This window comes from Anopheles marshallii, chromosome 3, assembly GCF_943734725.1.
Source record: "Anopheles marshallii chromosome 3, idAnoMarsDA_429_01, whole genome shotgun sequence".
In the NCBI taxonomy this organism is placed as follows: Eukaryota; Metazoa; Arthropoda; class Insecta; order Diptera; family Culicidae; genus Anopheles; species Anopheles marshallii.
In genome coordinates, this window is record NC_071327.1 from 45,190,297 (window position 1) to 45,210,466 (window position 20,170).

General features: G+C 41.2%; 1 protein-coding gene across 1 annotated transcript; it reads right to left on the reverse strand.

Annotated features, from left to right (window-relative positions):
* Positions 1 to 1,160: 1,160 nt before the first annotated feature.
* On the reverse strand, positions 1,161 to 1,985 carry LOC128712674 (general odorant-binding protein 45-like). Its single transcript, XM_053807562.1, has one exon. It carries the CDS (start codon positions 1,983 to 1,985, stop codon positions 1,161 to 1,163), a length of 825 nt encoding a protein of 274 aa, XP_053663537.1.
* Between the last annotated feature and the right edge of the window lie 18,185 nt (positions 1,986 to 20,170).

Consider the following 20,170-nt stretch of genomic DNA (forward strand, 5'->3'; position numbering starts at 1 on the left):
CGCGGGCATTGGTGAATGTATCTCCTCGTGTGCGTGTGTGTGTGTGTGTTTGTGTGTGTGAGTGTGGTTTTGTGCAGTCAGTGTGCTGTGGGAGCCCTCGGTGGTTCATGGTGCGAGCGCAACCGTGGGCGAACCGGGGCCCAAGCCTGTTCCAAGTTGCAGCTCCGGTGTCAGAATGGAAGTCGATTGTCACTATCGATTGCCGTCGGTTCGCTTAAATGTCGCTTCAGGTCCCGCCAGAGATACCGGGACGCTCCCCTTATATCCGCTGCACCTTCCCCTCCACAGGCTCTGGGGGTTTGAACCACGCAGGGGATGGGCGAACATCAATCGAAACCAATTTCAAATAAGGTAAGTACACGAAAGGCAGCTTCTCGGTCGGTCGGACGTTCTCAATCAATTATGCTCCAAGCAAATAGACTGACACCGAGAGGTCCGTTGTTTTTTTTTTTTGCTTCTTCTTATTGATTCGATCGGCTACGAACTCGGCGAGTGCTTTATAGCGACCTTTCGCGATTTTGCTCTAGTAGACAAGGGGTGGAGGCCAATGATGGGCGAACGATCGATGCCCGTTGCCGTATTTGCATACTTGATTTAAACTCACGAAAAATAAATACTTGCGATCTGATAAACAAAGTCACGGAAGCTAAATGACCAATTGCGCTGGAAACTCGTTGCCGAGTTGTGCTTCCATCCAGAGCACGTAAAGGGTTTGGTTGGTGCTGATTAGTATGAGTGAGTAAATGAAGAGTACGGTATTTGTTGATGTTAGATGTTGGTTTTTACAATTTAAAATATAACGTAGCAGTTGAGAAACAGTGGCACCTGCGATACACACTGGAGTTTATATTTTGAGTACGTTAAAATCATATATATATATATATAAATTTTGAATAATTCCTCACATCGATATCTGCCACTCCTGCCATATCTGCTACTTGTATTAATTTTTGTACTTGTTTATTTACACACAAGAAATAGAACAACTCATGAGCGATTTAATTACCTGCAATGGTGTATCAAACTCTGCATTAATTAACAATAAAAATTATGATACTATTATAAATAAATATTCTACCACGATTATGATTACGAAGTGGGCTTTATCTGCGATGTTCTCTTTTGTACTGGTTTCAATATGCTCTTTTCCTATTTTAGGGTTAAACCTCCCCGGAATCGCGTATCTCATACTCCGTAATTACGTTGCGTACATTTTCGAAGCATTTGTACAGTAAATGATATGCCCTTTTACAAGGATCGCCATAGTTACGAACACTCTGTTGTCTGATACACTCATAGGCTTTTGTCTTAAAGTCTGCTTCACAATAACCTTCACCGTACTGCGCGTAAACCAGATCCATGTTCACTCCGTCACGATCACTGTAGGTACCGGTCTTGATGCCAATACAGCGTACCAAACAGTGAACGTTATCGTTTGCATCCATTTCTTCCTCGCCTTGACTCATCAGATGTTCGGTCGTGATTTGATGCACATCCATGCAACTGGCCATTACGTGCTGAAGCTGCAGCTGATCCAATGGCACAAATATACGATCCTGCCGTAAATTTCCATAGTTGTAAAAGAAGCACAGAAACGACTCCAGTGCTAAATTACAGCAACGCAGGGAATCCTGCGGCAGGGCTGGCAGATCGTTGAGACAGATCTGCGTCCGGTTTACATTCTGTGCATCAGCTGCATCGGCTAGAAAGTAGCGAGCCAATATGTCCTTCCGCAGTCCCGTATAATCATTCCAAAACCGTCCACTAACTCCAACGCACCTTAGCAAACACTTTGTCTCGGTATCCTTCACCAACACACCAGATCGGAGTGCGGTCAACTTCAACGGTGTGATCGACATAAGCTCAGCACATTCCAGTACCATCTCGTCGAAGGACCGCAGTATGACGTTGCTCTTTGCGCTGCAATCTAACTTACTGCTAACAAGAAGCAGTATCGTCACCGTTCCGACGACCCCGCACACCATATTCGGTCGACGAACCTGGATGATTTCTTCCAGCGACGAACTACCCGCGTGTAACGCAGTCTTTCAAACGTTTCATAACTAAACGCACCTGTTGGGTGAGTCGGGGTGCTTTATAGTTGGGTGGTGCACTTTCGATGCGATTTCGAATCCGAAGCGTAATCCATTAGCACGTACGCGTAGGGTCAAAAATCAGCAACGTCTACGGGGACGGGGAGTTTGTTCGCTGGATAGTCAGATCGCACCAACGTCACGTACTTCCAACCAGCTGCAAGCCATTTTAACGACCATTTGTTGTTTCATACTTCGGGTTGGGGCGCAAAACAAAAAGCGTCATCATCGTGCCCTGATTTACGGCGTACTGAACCACGCGGTATGCACTATTACGCAAACGAGCCCTGTCCAAAGCGAGAACTTATGAAAAATCAAAGGCAACCAAAGACGGGTGCAGCGATAGGAGACAGACTATCAGAACAGTAGCGTTGCTGAACTGTGACAGAAAGTCACAACAAGCAGGAGTTTTTGGGTCTGTTTGAGTAGCGAACAACCATCCTCGACGCGTAGTTGATTGAGAGTGTGGCCCGCGATAGTGAATGAGCCTTTATCTAGGTCTGTAGCAGTGACCCGGTTAAGTACTGCTTGTTTACATATGGATTGTCACTTCATACTTAAAGCGAACTACCTGTTTAGCATTCAAAAGGCAAATATTAGTTTTATTCTGCTTATCAATTTATTTTCAATCAAATATGAAGGACTACAAATAGAATCACATTTTCAAAGTTTTTTTGGTATTCCTCAAAAGAAAATGTTGAATTCCCTCAGGATTATTTTTATATAATCTTATATAACAATATCATGAAGAAAGTTTCCACAGCTTTAGTTGAGCTAACGTGCAGGAATGATAGAGCACGTGTGTCATTTGTATTGGTTAGACAGCTGTTAATAATGTCGCATCAATATTTGTGGGCATTTGTGTGTGCGTTGCTAGTTTTATGAGCGAAATCATTATAAGTTTTCAGTACATAAAATGTCATTTTCGAGAAGCATTATATTCATGTTGTAATATGAAGTACAATCGGTCTGAAATCTAAAGTCATGTTTGGTCCAGGAAATTTATTTTCAAAATCCTAAAATGAGAAAAGAAAGAAAGACCTAATATTTGAAAAGATTTGATTTAAATGTTTAATTTCTACACTTTCTCCACTGGACTCATTTGCTAATTATGATGTTTATTGTGAAAAAAATATGTTTGTAGCATCAGTAAAATCTAAATATTTTGCTGATACCTTAGGAGACCCCTCTTAGAAAACAAATAATGGAAAGAATAACTAAATGCATGATCAAATTAAACTACAAATCATTTATTAAATAAATTATTTACTTAATTCATAAAAAAGTATATATAGATATTAAATAAATTAATCATTATAAATAAATCAAACAGATTCATCCCCTTTTGTGCCATGCCAAAGATATAATTTTTGTTAGGAACTATCAGTATAAAGATTGAACAAAGTTATTATTGTTAATTTCCGTATGATTTTGTCTAACAAACAATTCCTGAACAAAAGTTTAACTTTCAAACACACCCAACATGGAAACTTCTCATCCACTACTATTTACAAATCCCTGACCGGTTTGAGCGAAAACATACGCATACGTTATGTTTTCTAATGCTGCGTGAGAGCAGCCAAACGACCAACACAACGCCCACAAACACCTTCACAATAATGACCCCGACTCCTTCCAGCCAGCAATCCCTCAGTCAGCCGAGCCAGGAAAATGCATGAACTAAAGCCAATTAACCGTTCGCTTTTCTACCTTCGCTTGCACTTTCCCGGGAGGATGATGACGGGCGACGCGCTACGTGGACCGACACCGGTGATTGGCAGGTTTGGCCAAAAGCATCCAATAACACACATCGACCAACCGATGCCCCACGCCGTCCAGCTGTGCGAATAAAGGATTTCAGTGCGGAAGTACTACGATTCGGTCCATAATTTGACATGTTTTCGCGCGCCACGGTACGTACGAGTGTCAGTAAGTCAATACAAATCGAGCGCACGCTGGCCACACCGGTACGGTGCTAATCTCCGTCGGAATCGAACCCGCCCGTTCCTACCCCCCAGTGTCTCCAGCATGGCTGCGAGTCATCGTACTAGCGCGTAAAAATAGCATTACCAGGCAGGCGTTACTGACGTACTTATCGCAGAACAAATGTCAAACAACGGGTTCGGGACGGTCGTACGGTGCGGGAACCGTTCTCGTTAGACAGGTTGACGCTGAACGTTCTCTATCGGGCTGACATCGACATCGTGTCAGATTAGCAGCACACACGGCCGAACGCGCACATACTCGCTTACACTGTGGTGACGGTGGTGGTAAGCGCTTCCTTGTGTGTGCGCCGATGCAAATGTGTAGGCCTGACGGTACCTTGCGCGCGATGCGTAACCAGCTGCTCTCGCTGTGTAAGCCCGCGCTTTTGACGGTGTATAACGGCGACATGAGTGTGCTCGAGTGTGTGTGATACTTTCGTATGCCACCTCCGCTGAGATCCGCGAGGTGGCCCCAAAACCGGTTCCGTAACAGCTGTACTAGTGACGTGCGCTCGCTGGTTGCCTTCACTGTGAACTTGAGCTAGATGGCAGCACCTTACGGTGGCAATGTTCATCGCGGGAACAACACACTCAGCTGATTTTCGCGAGAAATACGCACTACCCGTCACGGTGCTCATAATACAATCTATTTCACAGGTTCAGCATACAAGAGAACATAAAAAGCAGCATCCCTCGCACAGTACTGTCCTGCGCTACTTCGGCAAGACAGTGGACCACATCAAATGTCTTGTGAGAGCAATTCGTGGAACTACCATCCGAGCACTGCTACTCAACCGCATAATGATTCCTGACGGAAATCATGATAATCAGAATGCTACTCTCTTTTGCAGACACACAGTCACACTCTCTATTCCACCCAACTGCTATTAGAAAAGCTCTGAAGTAGGTGTGAAGACGCCACGTTTGATCCCCTATGCGGTGGAGTGCACAATTTATCAGCTCGTTGGACTGTTCCGGCAGTAGCACAAATCGTTAGGGATTGGCTCAGTGTCTTATCACCTGTCCGCCCGTTGGTAAGTTGGTCACACATAGTGATTCGTTTCGTTTCACACTGGGAGAAGGCCGTAATTAGAGCACACCTGTACTTCGTGCACCTTGGTGTCATTAAAGATTATTACATACATTTCACCTTTTTGATTTGGCATGTACGTTCCAATGGCTTCCAGTTCTTTAATATAACATCTCCATAATGATGATGCACAACAGACCCTTTAAATGCCTTGCTATGAGATTAGTTCCACATTCATGCATGAGTATGATGTTTAACCTTGATCAATTAATATTTCAGCAAATATAGATTCTGTGGGTAAAAGAATTCTGCAGAAGTAACAGAAAATGTTTTACATTGTATACAAATACAGGACATGAGACATATATTTTGATTAATACAAAGAAATAGGGTGAGAAACCCAATTATAGCTACAATATGTCATCAAAATATAGTTTTTCTGATTTGAAATTCCATCTTGGGTAATGGTTTTTAGGTAGTTTGGGTAATATTTGCTGTTGAAAACCTCAAGTCAGTAGAGCACAAATGATTTTTCTTATATTTTAATGCGAGTTGAACGGTGTTTCTAAAAATCTCAATTAATAATGGCATCTTTTATCAAATGAGCATAATGAAAATTGCTGCTTTTCGACTAAATTTTGGTTATTTCGTATTTAGTGGTTAAACATATAATAGTTTACATCCTGGTGATGTGTTTTAACTGAAAAATGATTATAAGAAAAATAGCTCATACTCAACTGTGGTGTTGTTAATAAGACGTTAAGAATCGTGAGTCGTTTGACAACATGCTATGCAACTAATACAATTAGCAATGAATTATTCACAAGTGTGAACATTAATTGATTGTTTTATAGTTGATTTTAGCGATGGACCAAATTTCCATTTAAACGGAATATGAAGCATAATATAACCAAATTTGACCTAATTTATGCTATAGCCAATTTGGGTTGTTTACCTAACTAATGAGCATTATTTATCAAATAAACCGTGTTATTCCTAGTCTGATCCTCATCCGAGAAATTAAAATAAATATACATGATGAAAGTTTCCAAACAAGAGATTTGTTTTGGGAATTCTCAAACAGTACTCGAATACTAGAGTTCAATGACCCATTAGGCACACTATTTAGACACTGGTTGAAATATAAAAAGTTCTGATAAAACTATGAGAAATTATGATAACCTGAACCTCTCATTTAATGCTTAATTTAATGGAGAAATAAACCGCAATTCTCCGATATTGATTATAACGATTACAGATATAACGATAACAGATTTCAAGATCTTCACACTAGGACGAAGTTGATGTCACTCCATCGCGTTGTATGACAGCGTTTTGCTCAGGGAAGAAGTTAAAGAAGTTCACAATTGTTAGTTCACAAATTAATTGTCAACGTACCCGGAATATTTTATCGTGATAAACTGTGCGATGAACTCTTTCGACTTGTTCTGGACGAGAAACAAATTCTTTTTTCTTTGTAAGAAACACACTGACACAGTATTGTAAATAAAAATCGAATGTTGTCAAACACTTTTTAAAATTGGATAACAGACTAGCGTACGGGTTAACCTTATATTGAAATATTACAAAATTCTTTTTTAATTTTTTTACCCACTCTACTAGGTCAACTACACAGTTTTTGGACTAGGTTCTGCATTGAAAAGAAATTAAAAACGTTTAGATATACTAACCATAACTATGGTTTACTGCTAAAGCAGCACTAGGAGTCATTAACATTAATGTCAAATATTTACTTTTTCAAGTACTAAAACGAGGTGCTTTACATAACTGGAAGAACCAACCGTTAAAAGGAAGTTTACAAAACTACCCAACGGTGTTACCTAGAAATCCGTCCATCGTCTAACATTTGGCCCTTACCCAAAAAAACAACCACTCCAGGAAGTCGTTTACGCTACCACTACCAGTACTTTCTGTACGAAATATTTTGCCTGAACACAAAAATAGTGACCATTCGATGGTGCACACGTTTCCAGCTACTTAAACCCCTTCTCACGACGCCCGCCATCGGTCCTCGCCGCAGCAAACGTAAATCGTCCTGTCACTGTACATATTCCTCTCTTACTAACTCACGAAGGGCAAGGTTTTACGCAAACCCATTAACATCTAATAACTGACCGCCCCGTAACCGGGATCTCGCGTGTGCAAAGAGACGTAAAAGAACCGCGTGAGAAGTTCGGCGCTCGCGTGTACGCCCGTGTGTATATGTTTATCTTGAGCCAAATATTTCCTCTTCCTGCTTTTGCCCACCCACCTGGTACGGGATCGCAATGAAGTAATGCCATTCGTCGTAGCGGCACGGCTTCCTTAAATTAAACTTTGATCTCATTAGTTTTGCTTCCTGACAGCGGCAAAATATATTAGCTCATCACAAACTTTCCCCGAGCACAACAACCGAAACGGTTTCACCTTGCATCCAACCGCCTATTTCGCGAGCCTTTTCTCTCATGCATAAATGCATGCACACACGTACCCACGAACACAAACTACAATTGCATTTTACTAGCATCCCTTAATTCAACCGATCTCTCCCTGATTCTGTTCCCAGCTCCTTTTTCGTTCTCTACTGTTCATCAAATCGTCAATTACTATTTCACCAGCCAGGACGGTTCGGATGCTCGCTAATGGTGCCTCAAATATCACCTCAGCTGCCACGACTCAAACAGTACACCTCCTTATCTACCCGCACGGTGGTTTGGAGTACTACTAGCTACTCTACGTGAACGAAAAGGAGCTTCCCCCATCCCCCTCCCACCCGCAGCTCATCATCCAATTGGTTCTTTGAACAAACACACACACACACCCGTACAAAACGTTGAATACCACATTTTCATTTGCTTACCTACAACTTGCATCCCCAACTCCACACACACCGAATCCATGGCGGAATCCCTTTTTCCTGCAATTTTCCATCTGGCAGGCGAGATGCTTGGTACGACCTTTACCTGTTTGGCAGCGTAAAGTGCATGCGGAATTGCATCCGCTTTTGCTTCTCCACCCCCTCCTTCCCCCCCCCCCCCCCCCCCCCCTCTTTCCCCTTGTCACACCTTACACCCTTTTCTCCTCTTCGCATGCATCATCCTGTTCTCGCTTACCGTCGCCGGCAGCGATCACTGTTCGTGCCCGGGGCCACTAATGAAACCAAGTCTCAATTTTCTTGGCAATGAATTTGAAATTTTCACCCGTGATGCACATTGCAAACCGCTTGATGCGCTTTCGTGTACGCAAATGTACACTTACCGTTTGGTTTTCGTAATGGACGGTGGACGCTTTGGGGTTGCCGGGCGGGGATTCTTTACCAGAATGAAATGCATTTAAATTTACACCCGCAACGCGATTGCATCGTAAAGTGAGTAGTTTACGCTAAATTAGACGCTAGATTTTTCTTTTTCTAGCATCCACTCGTTATTTTCTTACCAGTCCTCTCTCCTCCCATACCATCCCGATAGGCACTTCAACACTTCGTCTACCCCACGGCCAAGGATTGTGGTGAACTGCGAAGCTGTGGTTGCATTTGCGAAAGGTACCCGATTTGTTCGCATCTGTATTACGGTGTTACTGTGGTTGTTTATCGCCAGCGACGGGAAGTTTATTTGTTTCAAGGAATTTCATTAAATTAATTCAAATCACAATATTGTTAATGTTCGAAGGGTTAGCACTTGGTGTTCATATAATTCCATTTCCTGATGACAAATTTTTGGTAACAAAAATAATGTATCGCTCTCTTGATAATAACGCCCAATCCCTTGTCCGCTGAACTGACTATCCGGCTACGTGTAAATAGAATAAAAAACCAGAAATGGAAGACCGATCTCCCCTTGCCAACCTCTTAAGGCTGTTGCGCCAATAAAGATGAAGTAGAACTGATTAAGATAATTATACTTTTCTGACGTCTTCATAAAATTTCAAAAGTTTAAATAAAAATAATAATATTTCATTTTTATTTACTTCTGGAAAAGTCTAATGGGACTTATAAGATGTATAATATTAGTGGTTAATTGTAATTTAATGTATAATAAAGCTATGTTCAACTAAATAGATAGTGAAATTTTATCGCATATTGAATGAATCTCAATCTCTGTCGACCCTATTTTATTCTAACAGTACCAAATCTCAATTCAAATTGCATGAATCTTTGTATTCCATCTGTCAACCTATCATCTGTTCAAAAGATCCTGTCGTACAAAGACCAGCGACATAACCAATGCATCTGAAGAATAAAACATCAAATTTTCCTTCATAAAATTTGCTTTACCAGTGTTGTCTTCCAATTTGGTTCAAAAACATGATCTTATCTGGGTGTAAACTTTTTTAAGACAGACTTGAACAATATCGAATCGTTAAAAATGTGTGATTTTGACATTTTTAATGCTTACATTTACAATTTGATATATACCATGCTTTTCACAGCATAAAAAACCAACATTGACCGTTAAGAGTTACCGTTAGTGTTACAGGAGGCACTCTCAAATTGTTCTCTGATTTCATTAAAAAAAATATTGCGTACATTCTTTCATACACTGCGATGTAATGAGATGAGTTGAGGTACAAATATTCACATGATTGGCCTATAAATAGATAAATAAATCAACCTCTCTTGATCTTGTCTTATTGTGTAAACTTTTTTTTAAGTAAGTTTACACCAACGGACAATAACTTTGCAAGCATACGGTATAGCTAGTCTTTTCGAAATTAAAACTTTAATTATTTGACATAATTCAATGAAAAAGGAAAGATACACAAAACTATTAACTGCGTTTGTCGTATGTATACGTTTTGCAACACTAGTTCAACCACAATCGTAAGAGAAAGTGTTTACCTTTGCTTGACCCAATGCCAAGCGAGCACACTGCATCAGAAAACAAAAACAAAAGAAACGCAAATTCTGTTCCCGTTTCGGGCAGCTATCGTGCTTCAAGGTCAGTCCGCGGAAAACGCGTGTCACTTGGCGCACTCGTTTCGAAGCCATCCTCTTCCTACCTCTGTTCGGTCTCCTCGGTTGGTCCTGTATCGAAACCAAGCCCGACCTACTCATTGCAGTGCGGCGATGGATGTTTCTAATTTCATTTGCATATGCACCGTTCCACCATTTCCTCCTATACAACGCGATCCCAGTTGCAACCTAGCTACCATCCGCCGTGGCGCTTGTGTTCGATGCCGTTCAAAAGCAATAGCCTGCAATCGAAACCGTTGCGCCCAACGAGCGGACTTGACGCTGGCCTCGATGGTTCCTTACGCTGAGCGAGATCATCATCTCATAACTCTGCACCACGGCAGCGAGGCAGCGGCAAGGCGCCGGCGATTCGGCGACAGCTGAAAACTGCATTAATCGTGTCGCCGAATGCCCACGCACTACAGCTGACCGGCCCCAGAAATCCCTCCAGTTGCAACCCGGGTGTCATTTAAATTGCCATTTCAGCGCGTCGGAAAGGGTGCGGGCAGCAGATGCGGTTTCTTTTCTGGGTTTCACTGGGTTTCCGTTCGGGGTGGTGCGCAAACGGTCGGTAGGTGGGACCGTGGGGCAATTACTGGAACATATATGCATACAAATTGTTATTCCAGACCCGGTCACCCGGACTCGCTACGAAATGAGATTTCCATTTTCGTATTCGATTAAATTCACTTTCATTAATTACTAATCGTGTTCGAATGAATAAATTATAGACTGTAATGTGTCCGATTATGCAACCGAGCTTGCACAGGGAGAAACTGCATGGGGAAGGAGTGGGGAAAATGCTTGAGAACACGCTACGTGGGAGGACTTTATCAAGCTGGCCCAGCTTCGTTAACAGTGCGGCCATAATGTGATCGGAATGAAACAGATTTATTAGCACGAAAAAGAACGTATCGGAATGTCTCTTCGGGTACGGCCCACGTGGGTACGTGTATTCGCGATCCTATCGGTCTGTGAAGACTGTGCTGTTTGAGTGATAACTTTATTCAATACGAATAATTAATTGATCCGCTTAATGAGGAGTTTGTGGAATACATTGCAAGTATTATCTTACACCGTTGTCGTTAGCATGGATCTAACGTGTGGGGCGCAATCTTATAATCAAGTAGTTAACATTTAGTTACGTTAACATAAACCCCATATAAAATAATTATATTTGAGGTGACAAGTTTGTATACAACAGCAATACGGCCTTGCCGTTCTTATTGAAAAAAAAAGTTTGTATACAATCCTTTGTAACAATCCTTTATAAATTTAAGATTTAAATAGTTTTTAATAATGTACTAAAAAAGACACATGAAAAACATGGAACACTTTATTATGTAGAGAGACAAAATTAATAATGAAAATAATTAAACCTGTTTTTTACAACAAAAAATCAGTTCAAAATATGTTAGTTATCTGTTTCTTTGTTTCTGTATTTCCGTTCGGTAGAAGATAAAACAAAAATTGAGGAGAATGTGTACAAGTAGCATACTAATTATATTGTTCGTACAATTTTTCTTCAATGTGTTCTTTTGTAGTGCATGATAAAACATTTATTTCTATTTTATATGTATTGAATGATATATCTTCCATTTATTTCGGTTTTTGTTTAATACAGTATTCTTTTGAATTAAGAAAGCATTTAATCTTCTATATTACGACTTATTATGTAAAAATTCTTTTCTGCTTTGCAACATTAAAGGAGGCAAAACAAGATGCATGACCCACGTAAGGGTGCATTCCAGCTCGAGCAAATCTGGAAAAATTGCAACACGTTTATACAAAAATATCTTTCTAACTCCGCACATCACTGTGACTTCTCACAAACCACCGTCATTCAAACTGCTTCGTGATGCAGTTTTCGTTGCACTTGGAATTTTTTCGCAGTTCCTTAAGCTACTCTTAACCGTTGCGGCACGCTGCCTGTGTCGGTTAACTTTTCCGAACCATCCATTAGCTAGTAATTGCGTCTAATTAATCATTTACCTTTGCATAAATTAGAGCCTTGTAATCCATACCGGGCCTAACACGCTGGATGCCGCCTGATGCCGGCTCGGAGCACGAAAATGGCTGAGCATAAAAGCATCGTGGCACCAAGCAGGCCCGCCAAGCGATTGTACTGTAGCCGGCTGCTTGCCATACAAACAGAACTAGCACTTGAAGGAAACTCTAATGTGTATCTCCATTGCGGTGTAGTAGAAAAAATGATCTTCAATTAGGCACGTGTTATGCACCCGCTGATTGAAATAAAGTTTCGGTGCAATATTTGAACGCTACCGTGCAGCAACCATCGATCACCATTGAGAGTGGCTTAGCCGTTAGGGCGAGACGCATAGACTGCAGCAGCATAGAAAGAAAAATGTTTCTCCCGCGATAACACGCATGCCAAAGGTAATGGGTTTGGGTTTGTTGTGCAAAATGAAATCAACTTTTCTTAGCTATGATTCATGGTTAAGCATTTTTTTTATTAAATGGTAATGTTGTAGACACATTCCAAAATGGACACCTAACCATTTGCAGTGGGTTTCTTCCAGGTTCATAAACTAATGAGTCATCGTTTCAATGCTCAAACAAGAATCACTGGTATCAACGATCCACCACACCAAGGCAATTACGATGGATGAGTACATGTGGGAGTGCTACAAATCAATTAAATTTGCCAATTTGCCACACACTTCATACTTCACATGCGCTAGATGAGCTGTGGTCGGATGGGATGAAAATTAGCATTACTCATAATTGTAAAATCCAGAGCACTTACCCAAACATGCACCTGGGCGTGGCTCACCGGTGCAAACAATGATTTAATCTCCTTTCGCTCGTGTTTGATCTGCATCATGAAGATTTATGGGACATGCCCGGTAGATGATGGGGTGGGCTCGGAAATTCCAGAGAATATTCATTTCCATGTTTTTGGAATGAACCACACACGCCAACTGGCCTGCGAACACATTGGCTTCGCTGTGTTTTCGAATACTGATAGCAGCCCGGTGTTTGTACAGGTGTATGATTCAAATCGCGAGCCTTGCACGATGAGATCAGAACGTATTTTAACTGAAACAATTCATACGCAGCGAATGGGTGGCAGTTTTGGGAAAACACATCATAATGCTTATGATGTCATAATGCTTATGATGGTCTTCTATTGTAGGCTTACTGGTAAACCATTTTAGGCATTTTAGCTATATGATGTAGAACTAGAGCTACAGTAATCACAATCTATTCAGATTTCGAATGTTGAGCAGTTGACGATGCATTAGTTTTTAAGTCACAGTCCAAATCTTAATCCAACTGCATCAAATTAACTTTTCATATACGTTTTCCATGTATAAAGATACTCCATTATTATGAGTGTTGTTCAACCATTGAACACTGCTCCATGATCTTCAATCCCTCTAAGAAACATCTGATCATGATTCAAAATGATAAGTAGAAACCCCAAAAACGAGCTCGATAAATGATTGAACCAACAAATAGATACATATTTTAATTAGCTTCGTCAAGCATCCTTATTGGCACCCAAAATGAAAGTTAATAAGGTGAAGGGCTTTCCCAACAGTAACTCTATTGCCAGATTTGTCTATTCACATCTTTCATCATAATGCATATCGACCAGTTCGTTGGTAGATGAGATTCTTACTCTCTTCAGTACGATCTTGTCTAATTAGATAATTAGGACCCTGGTATCTCCATGAATTAAGTCATTCGCCTGCGGATGAGGCTGCATTTCAACTCTTCGCTTAGCATGAAGTTTGCAGCAAAGCCTGCAACTGCAGATAAAAGGAATTTCCCATTGCCTAGGCAGAAGGTGCGGAAAAGCGTGAGGCATTGTTAGGGTTAGCCCTTTTCCATCTACTGCTGATTGCTGGTAGGCGAAATGATGTGGCATTTATGCCGGTGCCGCGTGCTCCCCGAAAGGTGTCTAAGGCTATGGTCGTGGTCCACTTTCCGATTGCCTTGCACTCTGAAGCCACCTTCAATGTTGAGCTTTTAGGCACAAACTCAACCCAACAGAACACAGCTATTTGGAAGCGTTTCACTAATGGGCTACGAAATGAGAGGAAAAATATAGTTATAATAATTTAATCTTCTTCTCGTGACTGGCTGGTAATAGGAGCCCGAGAGTTTTGTCGAAGTATCGTTTTGTACCGTCTCGGCGACTGCCGTTTGTTTTTGCTGCTTTCTTCTATTTTATGCACACATCTTTGCTTTCGGCTTAGATTCTGCCACTAAGGGTGTACATGGACGAACGAAACGAGAAAACAAAACGCACGATCGTTACACATTCGTCCACCGAGAGGTTTAGTAACATAAATCAGCATCAACCAACTACATCAAATGGTTGCTAGTTTCTGCCATTTCCAATATCCGAAAAGCACGATGCAAGTGTACGATTTCCTATGCCACTTCTGCGCGACGTACGGAGCCCTCTCACCGTTCGGAAACGAATGAAATCCACCGGCAGTGGACGCAATTCCGCTCTGCTTTGCCACGATGTACTATTCTTAGAGACATTGACCAATACAGTTCGAGTGCAGCATGTCCGTTTGCATGTTTGCTGCATCGTCACGATTTTCCGCACTCCTGCCCTTGCAAAACTCACTCGCCGTTTCGTGTAGGATGATGAACTGTATTTTAAAATAGCCACAACGCGATCGAAGCATCATTTTCGGGGAGGGGAATACACTTTTTGGCAAAAGTAACTGTGGCCGATGCTAATGAGCGTATGGTACCGTTGGTGTTGTGGATGAGGGTGATAATTTGGGTCAGCTGGGTAAAGGGTGCGGTAAGATGATTTAAAATAAAATTTCAATCAACCCAAGCCCGTGAACTTGACAGTGGAGCTAATCGACCTGTGTGAAGGTACGGAGCGAACTATGACGTTTCACGATCCGAGTGAAATTGAGATGAAAAGTTTGACGTCTATTTAAACAATTGCTAACAGCTGCCACAAAAACGGCTCTTGAATATAACTAATGAACCGATGAAGTATTGTTTCCTCACGAATTGCTCTATAGACGTCCGATTGTAGCTTGTAGTCCAAATAGCAAATTTTAAATTGATGGATTGAAACATTTAAACGTTGCAGTTAAGACCTTGGCCTACAACCAACTCCTTTCATAACGAGTACACCTTTTAAAGAGTTTTTCACATTAAGAGCAATTGCTTCGCATCGAAGTCGAAATATTGATGAAACTTTGACGTGCAATGTAATGCTCAGTAGTTGCTCTCGTCATTTTCACAAGCGATCTAACTCCAACTTAATTTACTCGTGATCGTCAATGGTTTGCGGATGGAACTTAAAAACAAAAGTTTCGCAGTGCTTATAACGCAGCCTTTAGAAAACCCATATACTCCGAAGAATTTATAGAGCTTCTGTTGCCAAAGATTAAATTTGCCAGCATATGTTAAAAGTTCGCTTCGCGTTAAAAGTTACAAGTGTCCACTTCAATACGCAATAATACTTATTTTCCATTTTTAAAAAGAAGAAAGAGCTATAAATGAAATTTAAGACTTTTTGTTACAATATTTAATATTTTTAATATTTTTTCCTTTTAGTTTCAATTTAAAAAAGGAAAAATAATGAATATTTTGAAGGTGTAGCCAAACACAAGTTCTTTTCCATACATGGAGAAAAACATCCCGAACCTACTTGCGCCTGTGAAGATTAACGAAGTACGTACACCAATGCGCACGTGTGACATAACAGTTCACGCCATGTTGGACTACGATACGGACCCAACATCAATGGGACAGCGCTGCGCCAAGTACATTGGTGCCAAGTGGCTTCTTGGCACCAGAAGCAAAAATTGTTGCCTATAACAGACGATTTCAACCAGCGCGTTTGTGTGTTGTGAATTTTCACTATCTACTCGTTTGAGGGTATAACTTAAAAAGATGGTTTACTAGAAAAAAGCAGTTAATAGTGACTGAAAGATGGAGAGTGTGAGCGAACGCATGTCACATCAGCAGCCAAACGGACGGCACGTTCCTTCAGACATTTAATTGGCAGGATTTTCCCATTGCATAATGTGATATTTTTGCACAAATGTTGCAACAACGGGAAATGGTGGATGTTGCACACTTGTAACATTTACTGCAGTATGCAGTAATATCACTATCAGTTCATCAAAACGATGCGAACTTTTTTTCCTAGTCACTTCGAAGTAAACAAAGAGCTCGATATATTTTGCCGTGTGATGTACTCGAACGCATCATCAGCAAGAAAACAACACACCATGACGGTAACGGCCGGTGCACTAGCCTTGAACGAGTAGATGCGCATCGTCTGCGTTCGACATGGGGAAAAGCCCCCGAGTTGAACCAGACGGCCGTGTGACTAATAGCGCAAACTTTGATCGACAGTTAATCAAAGTGGTAAATATTTAGAGATAGCGCAAAAGGTCTACGCGTACATCGACACCCGCACTAGCAGTGACGATGTCTACAACAGAGCACAATGACCTATCCCAACCGAGCAGGAGACAGACGACGCACGGCACCTTCGTCTCATCGACCGGTGGCCATGAGATGGCGCGCCGTCGAACCGATTCGTCATAATCTCTCCCCCCTACTCCAGGTGAGCGACTTCCATCGCGTAAAGCGTAGAAAAAATATGGCCCCATAAAAAATATACCCCAACAGCGACAAACATCCACATTCAGCAGTGTTGCATCTAAACAATACGGGCGTACATCGGTGTCGAAACTTCCAAAACCGGATGGATTGTCGCTGGCGTTGGGAGGGGATGTTGTTTGCAAAATAAATGAACAAACTGACGGGCCGGGGATCTTCTCCCTGCACGTCGCCTGTCGCTTGTCGAATTGCGCTGTTTGCAGTTGCTGATGAGCCCTAACCTACGACAACAGGCCGAAATTATATGACTGAATTGACTCCACTGGAACCATGACGCGTAGCGCGACAGCAAACTGGACGAAAAGACGAACCCAGTGAACTGAGAATGCTTCCAAACAAAACAAGAAACAAAAACTAAAGTCTAATAGAAAAGCTGTTAAAATAAAACGTAATAAAAGCAAAACAAAGTTACAGCAATAGAAAAAAAGCTGTTGAACCGCAAATCATCCATACAAAAAAGAAGCTAATAATCTCGCAGCAAATTTGATTAGGAAAGGAGAGCAGAACAACACAAAAGTAGCAAAACAAAGATTAAAACAAAACAAATCACGAACATAACCGTGGTCTTCGGGGTAGAGCATCGACCAGGGTTCATTAAACATGGCGCCAGTGCAGGTTTTGGGGTGGCGCGGGCTGTAGCGTGGTGATGAATACGAACAATCGAACCAGCGACAGGTTGGTGGATTGCAACGACCAGATCAGCTGCCCCGGGTTGGGACGGTAGCACCGGTAAAAACGGCGTCTGTGTATCCATTTTCGCGACACAAACAATCGTCTCCATAGCCGGGAAGTAGGTCACTGTCGTCGCGCCATTGAAAGGCCGGTGTTTGTGTGGTGTTGATGTGCGTTTATTATTATATTTTCTGCTCTCCTCTTTCACGAGTGTTGTCCTGGGGAAGATTTAGGAGGACGCCGGTCATGGCGGTGATGGTAAGTGAATTGAATTAGCCAACCGTGGCTAATAGCTAACAAATGACACTATCGCGTTGGGGATGGATGAAGCAGTGGGGGCGCACCGAGGTGATGGCCACCGGTATTATCGTCGTGATGAACCCCGCGTCTGGGCAGGGATGAGTTGGTTCCGGGGTGATTCCAAGGAAGGTGGAGCTGTCTGGTCGGTTGCATCGTTGCGCCTGGTGCACGGTGCACGGTGGGACAATGGATGACCATGAAAGCGGTTAAATTCATCATTGTCGCACTGCCGGTATTAGAAGCAACGAGAGCGCGACCGATCTATTGAACTGCGATTAATAGATTAGTTTTCTTGTATTTTTATGACACATTTTGTTTCCGCAAAACTATTTCCTTATGACAATGTGATGTAAACACTTGCAGTATTTTTTTCAAATCATCACTAATTTTCCCAGCAATTGTGGGTAATGGTCGTCACTGAAAATAAAAACGTTTTCTCCCAAATGCATCTGTTCCAATTATATTAAATTTAGCTTTTTTCAATAAATTGTAATATTTGCCCATGATGCTCTATCGTTTGCTTTCGTTGTGAAATGCGTCGGATGTCGTTAATGGTTTATGGTTCCCCTCTCCACTTTTGCTTCCATTATGAGTTCATTCTCCAGGCTAGCTTAGTGCTGTCTTTCTTCTCACTCTCCCTCTAATGAAAGTTTTTGAGAGAAATTATTCGATCAACCGAAATATTTTGTCTTTTTCTACTCATTTATTTTGTCGTCCATTTAGAATATGAAAGGATTTGACATATTTTCTCCCAGTAACTCTCTCCGATTTAGTACACCGTCCTGCCCAAATAAGGGTAGGTTTGGTTTGGTCTGTTCCGACGAACCGTACAACACACACACACGCACAGCATGCATAATATTTCACATTGCTCTGAACGTCTAATGTCCTTTAGTGCTGCCCAGTAAGCAAGTTCGGAGGCCACATGAAACTCAACCCATATCGGTCATCGTGCGGGACGATCAGCGAACGTCTACCAGTTCATTGAAAGTCGCGCACAGTCTCGCCAGTCTCGACAGGAAAGCAATTAATTCGAAATGATATTCAACATTTTCTACATTGTGGTAGGTTATTAATCTTTGCCTGAATGGTGCATTGAGATTCGATGATTAATCGATATTGATATTGAATGGTTGGTTTTGATTTTTCATTTTCAACGTTTTCCACCTGCCTAATATTGTACTTTCGTTAGAGGATGAAACTTGCTAGCCGTGGTTTGGTTGGTTGTTTTCGTTTAGCACATCATTTACATTGCATTATGAGCGAACATAATGGAGGATAATTTTTTTTCTGACATTCTACCAAGAAAATATTCGTCTGATTTAGTTTTCTTTAAAAACAAAATAAAATCAAAACCAATTCGTGTAATTTAATTTTTTTTAGTTTATTGGAGCTGTTGTCGAACATTCACGTTTATTTAGATGCATAATTAAATATGCTTTTTGCTTTTGTAACCTTAATCAAGCTTTGAATAATAAGATAATTAAATAATAAATAATAATTAATAACACTGTCAAATTTAAGTCATAATACAATTAGACAACAAAGATCAGTTTGAAAAAACATTTTTAAACTGCCATATTAGCTACATCCGAGAAGTTATAGAAGTAAAATGGACATGACTATTCAGTTACATAGTGAAATTAAAACAATGGTACTAGTACTGACAGCAGGACTAAGAAGATCTATGATTCAAGTAAAAGCACAAGAAAGGGAGAAGAAGAAGAAGACTTTATAAACAAGCCTACTTATTTTGATACAATTTTGAGCAGTACATACGACGTCAATTGTGATTTAGAAGATTAATTATAGACATACATTTAGACTAACTCATACACCAATTAATACATCTTAGTTGAACTGTGTCATGCTTATGAATTGATTTTTTCATGAAAATGTTTTACTAATCTAAAAATTAACGTTTTAACAATGCTATTGTTCATGAGAACGGGAATTGTATGCAGCTATCGGAATCTTAATCTAAGGTAAGATTCACATTAGTTTGAACACTGAACTTACACTTCTCCGAACACTGAATGGGTTCTTTAACCCCGGTGAACTCGGCAGTCGTTTAAGCAAATTGATGAACAAATTATAATCATTTGTTACTTTAATTTATTATTTTAAACTTGCTTATGCTAAGAAATAGTTGTATTAGTGTGTAACTTCGCAATTCATGTTGTCGATGCAATTATTGTACCCACCACACACACTCTGAACACTTCAAAATAAACTTGCTGATTTTTTATGCCACAATATCGCTCCAGCTCAAAGCGACCCGCAGAGCCACTCAGAGTTCCCTTCCTAGGGTTGTCTTCCATTACACGCAGCGTCCCTTTGTCTGATCGGTTATCTAAGCTATTTGGCGGTGAAAGGTTATGTCAAAGCAGGAGGGCTGCTGATGGGTACGTGTGTGTGTGTGTGTGTGTCATTGCGTTGATAACCGCGCTGGACACTCTGCGTCAATGCCTGTCGTTATCAGTAGCGGTGCGAGAAG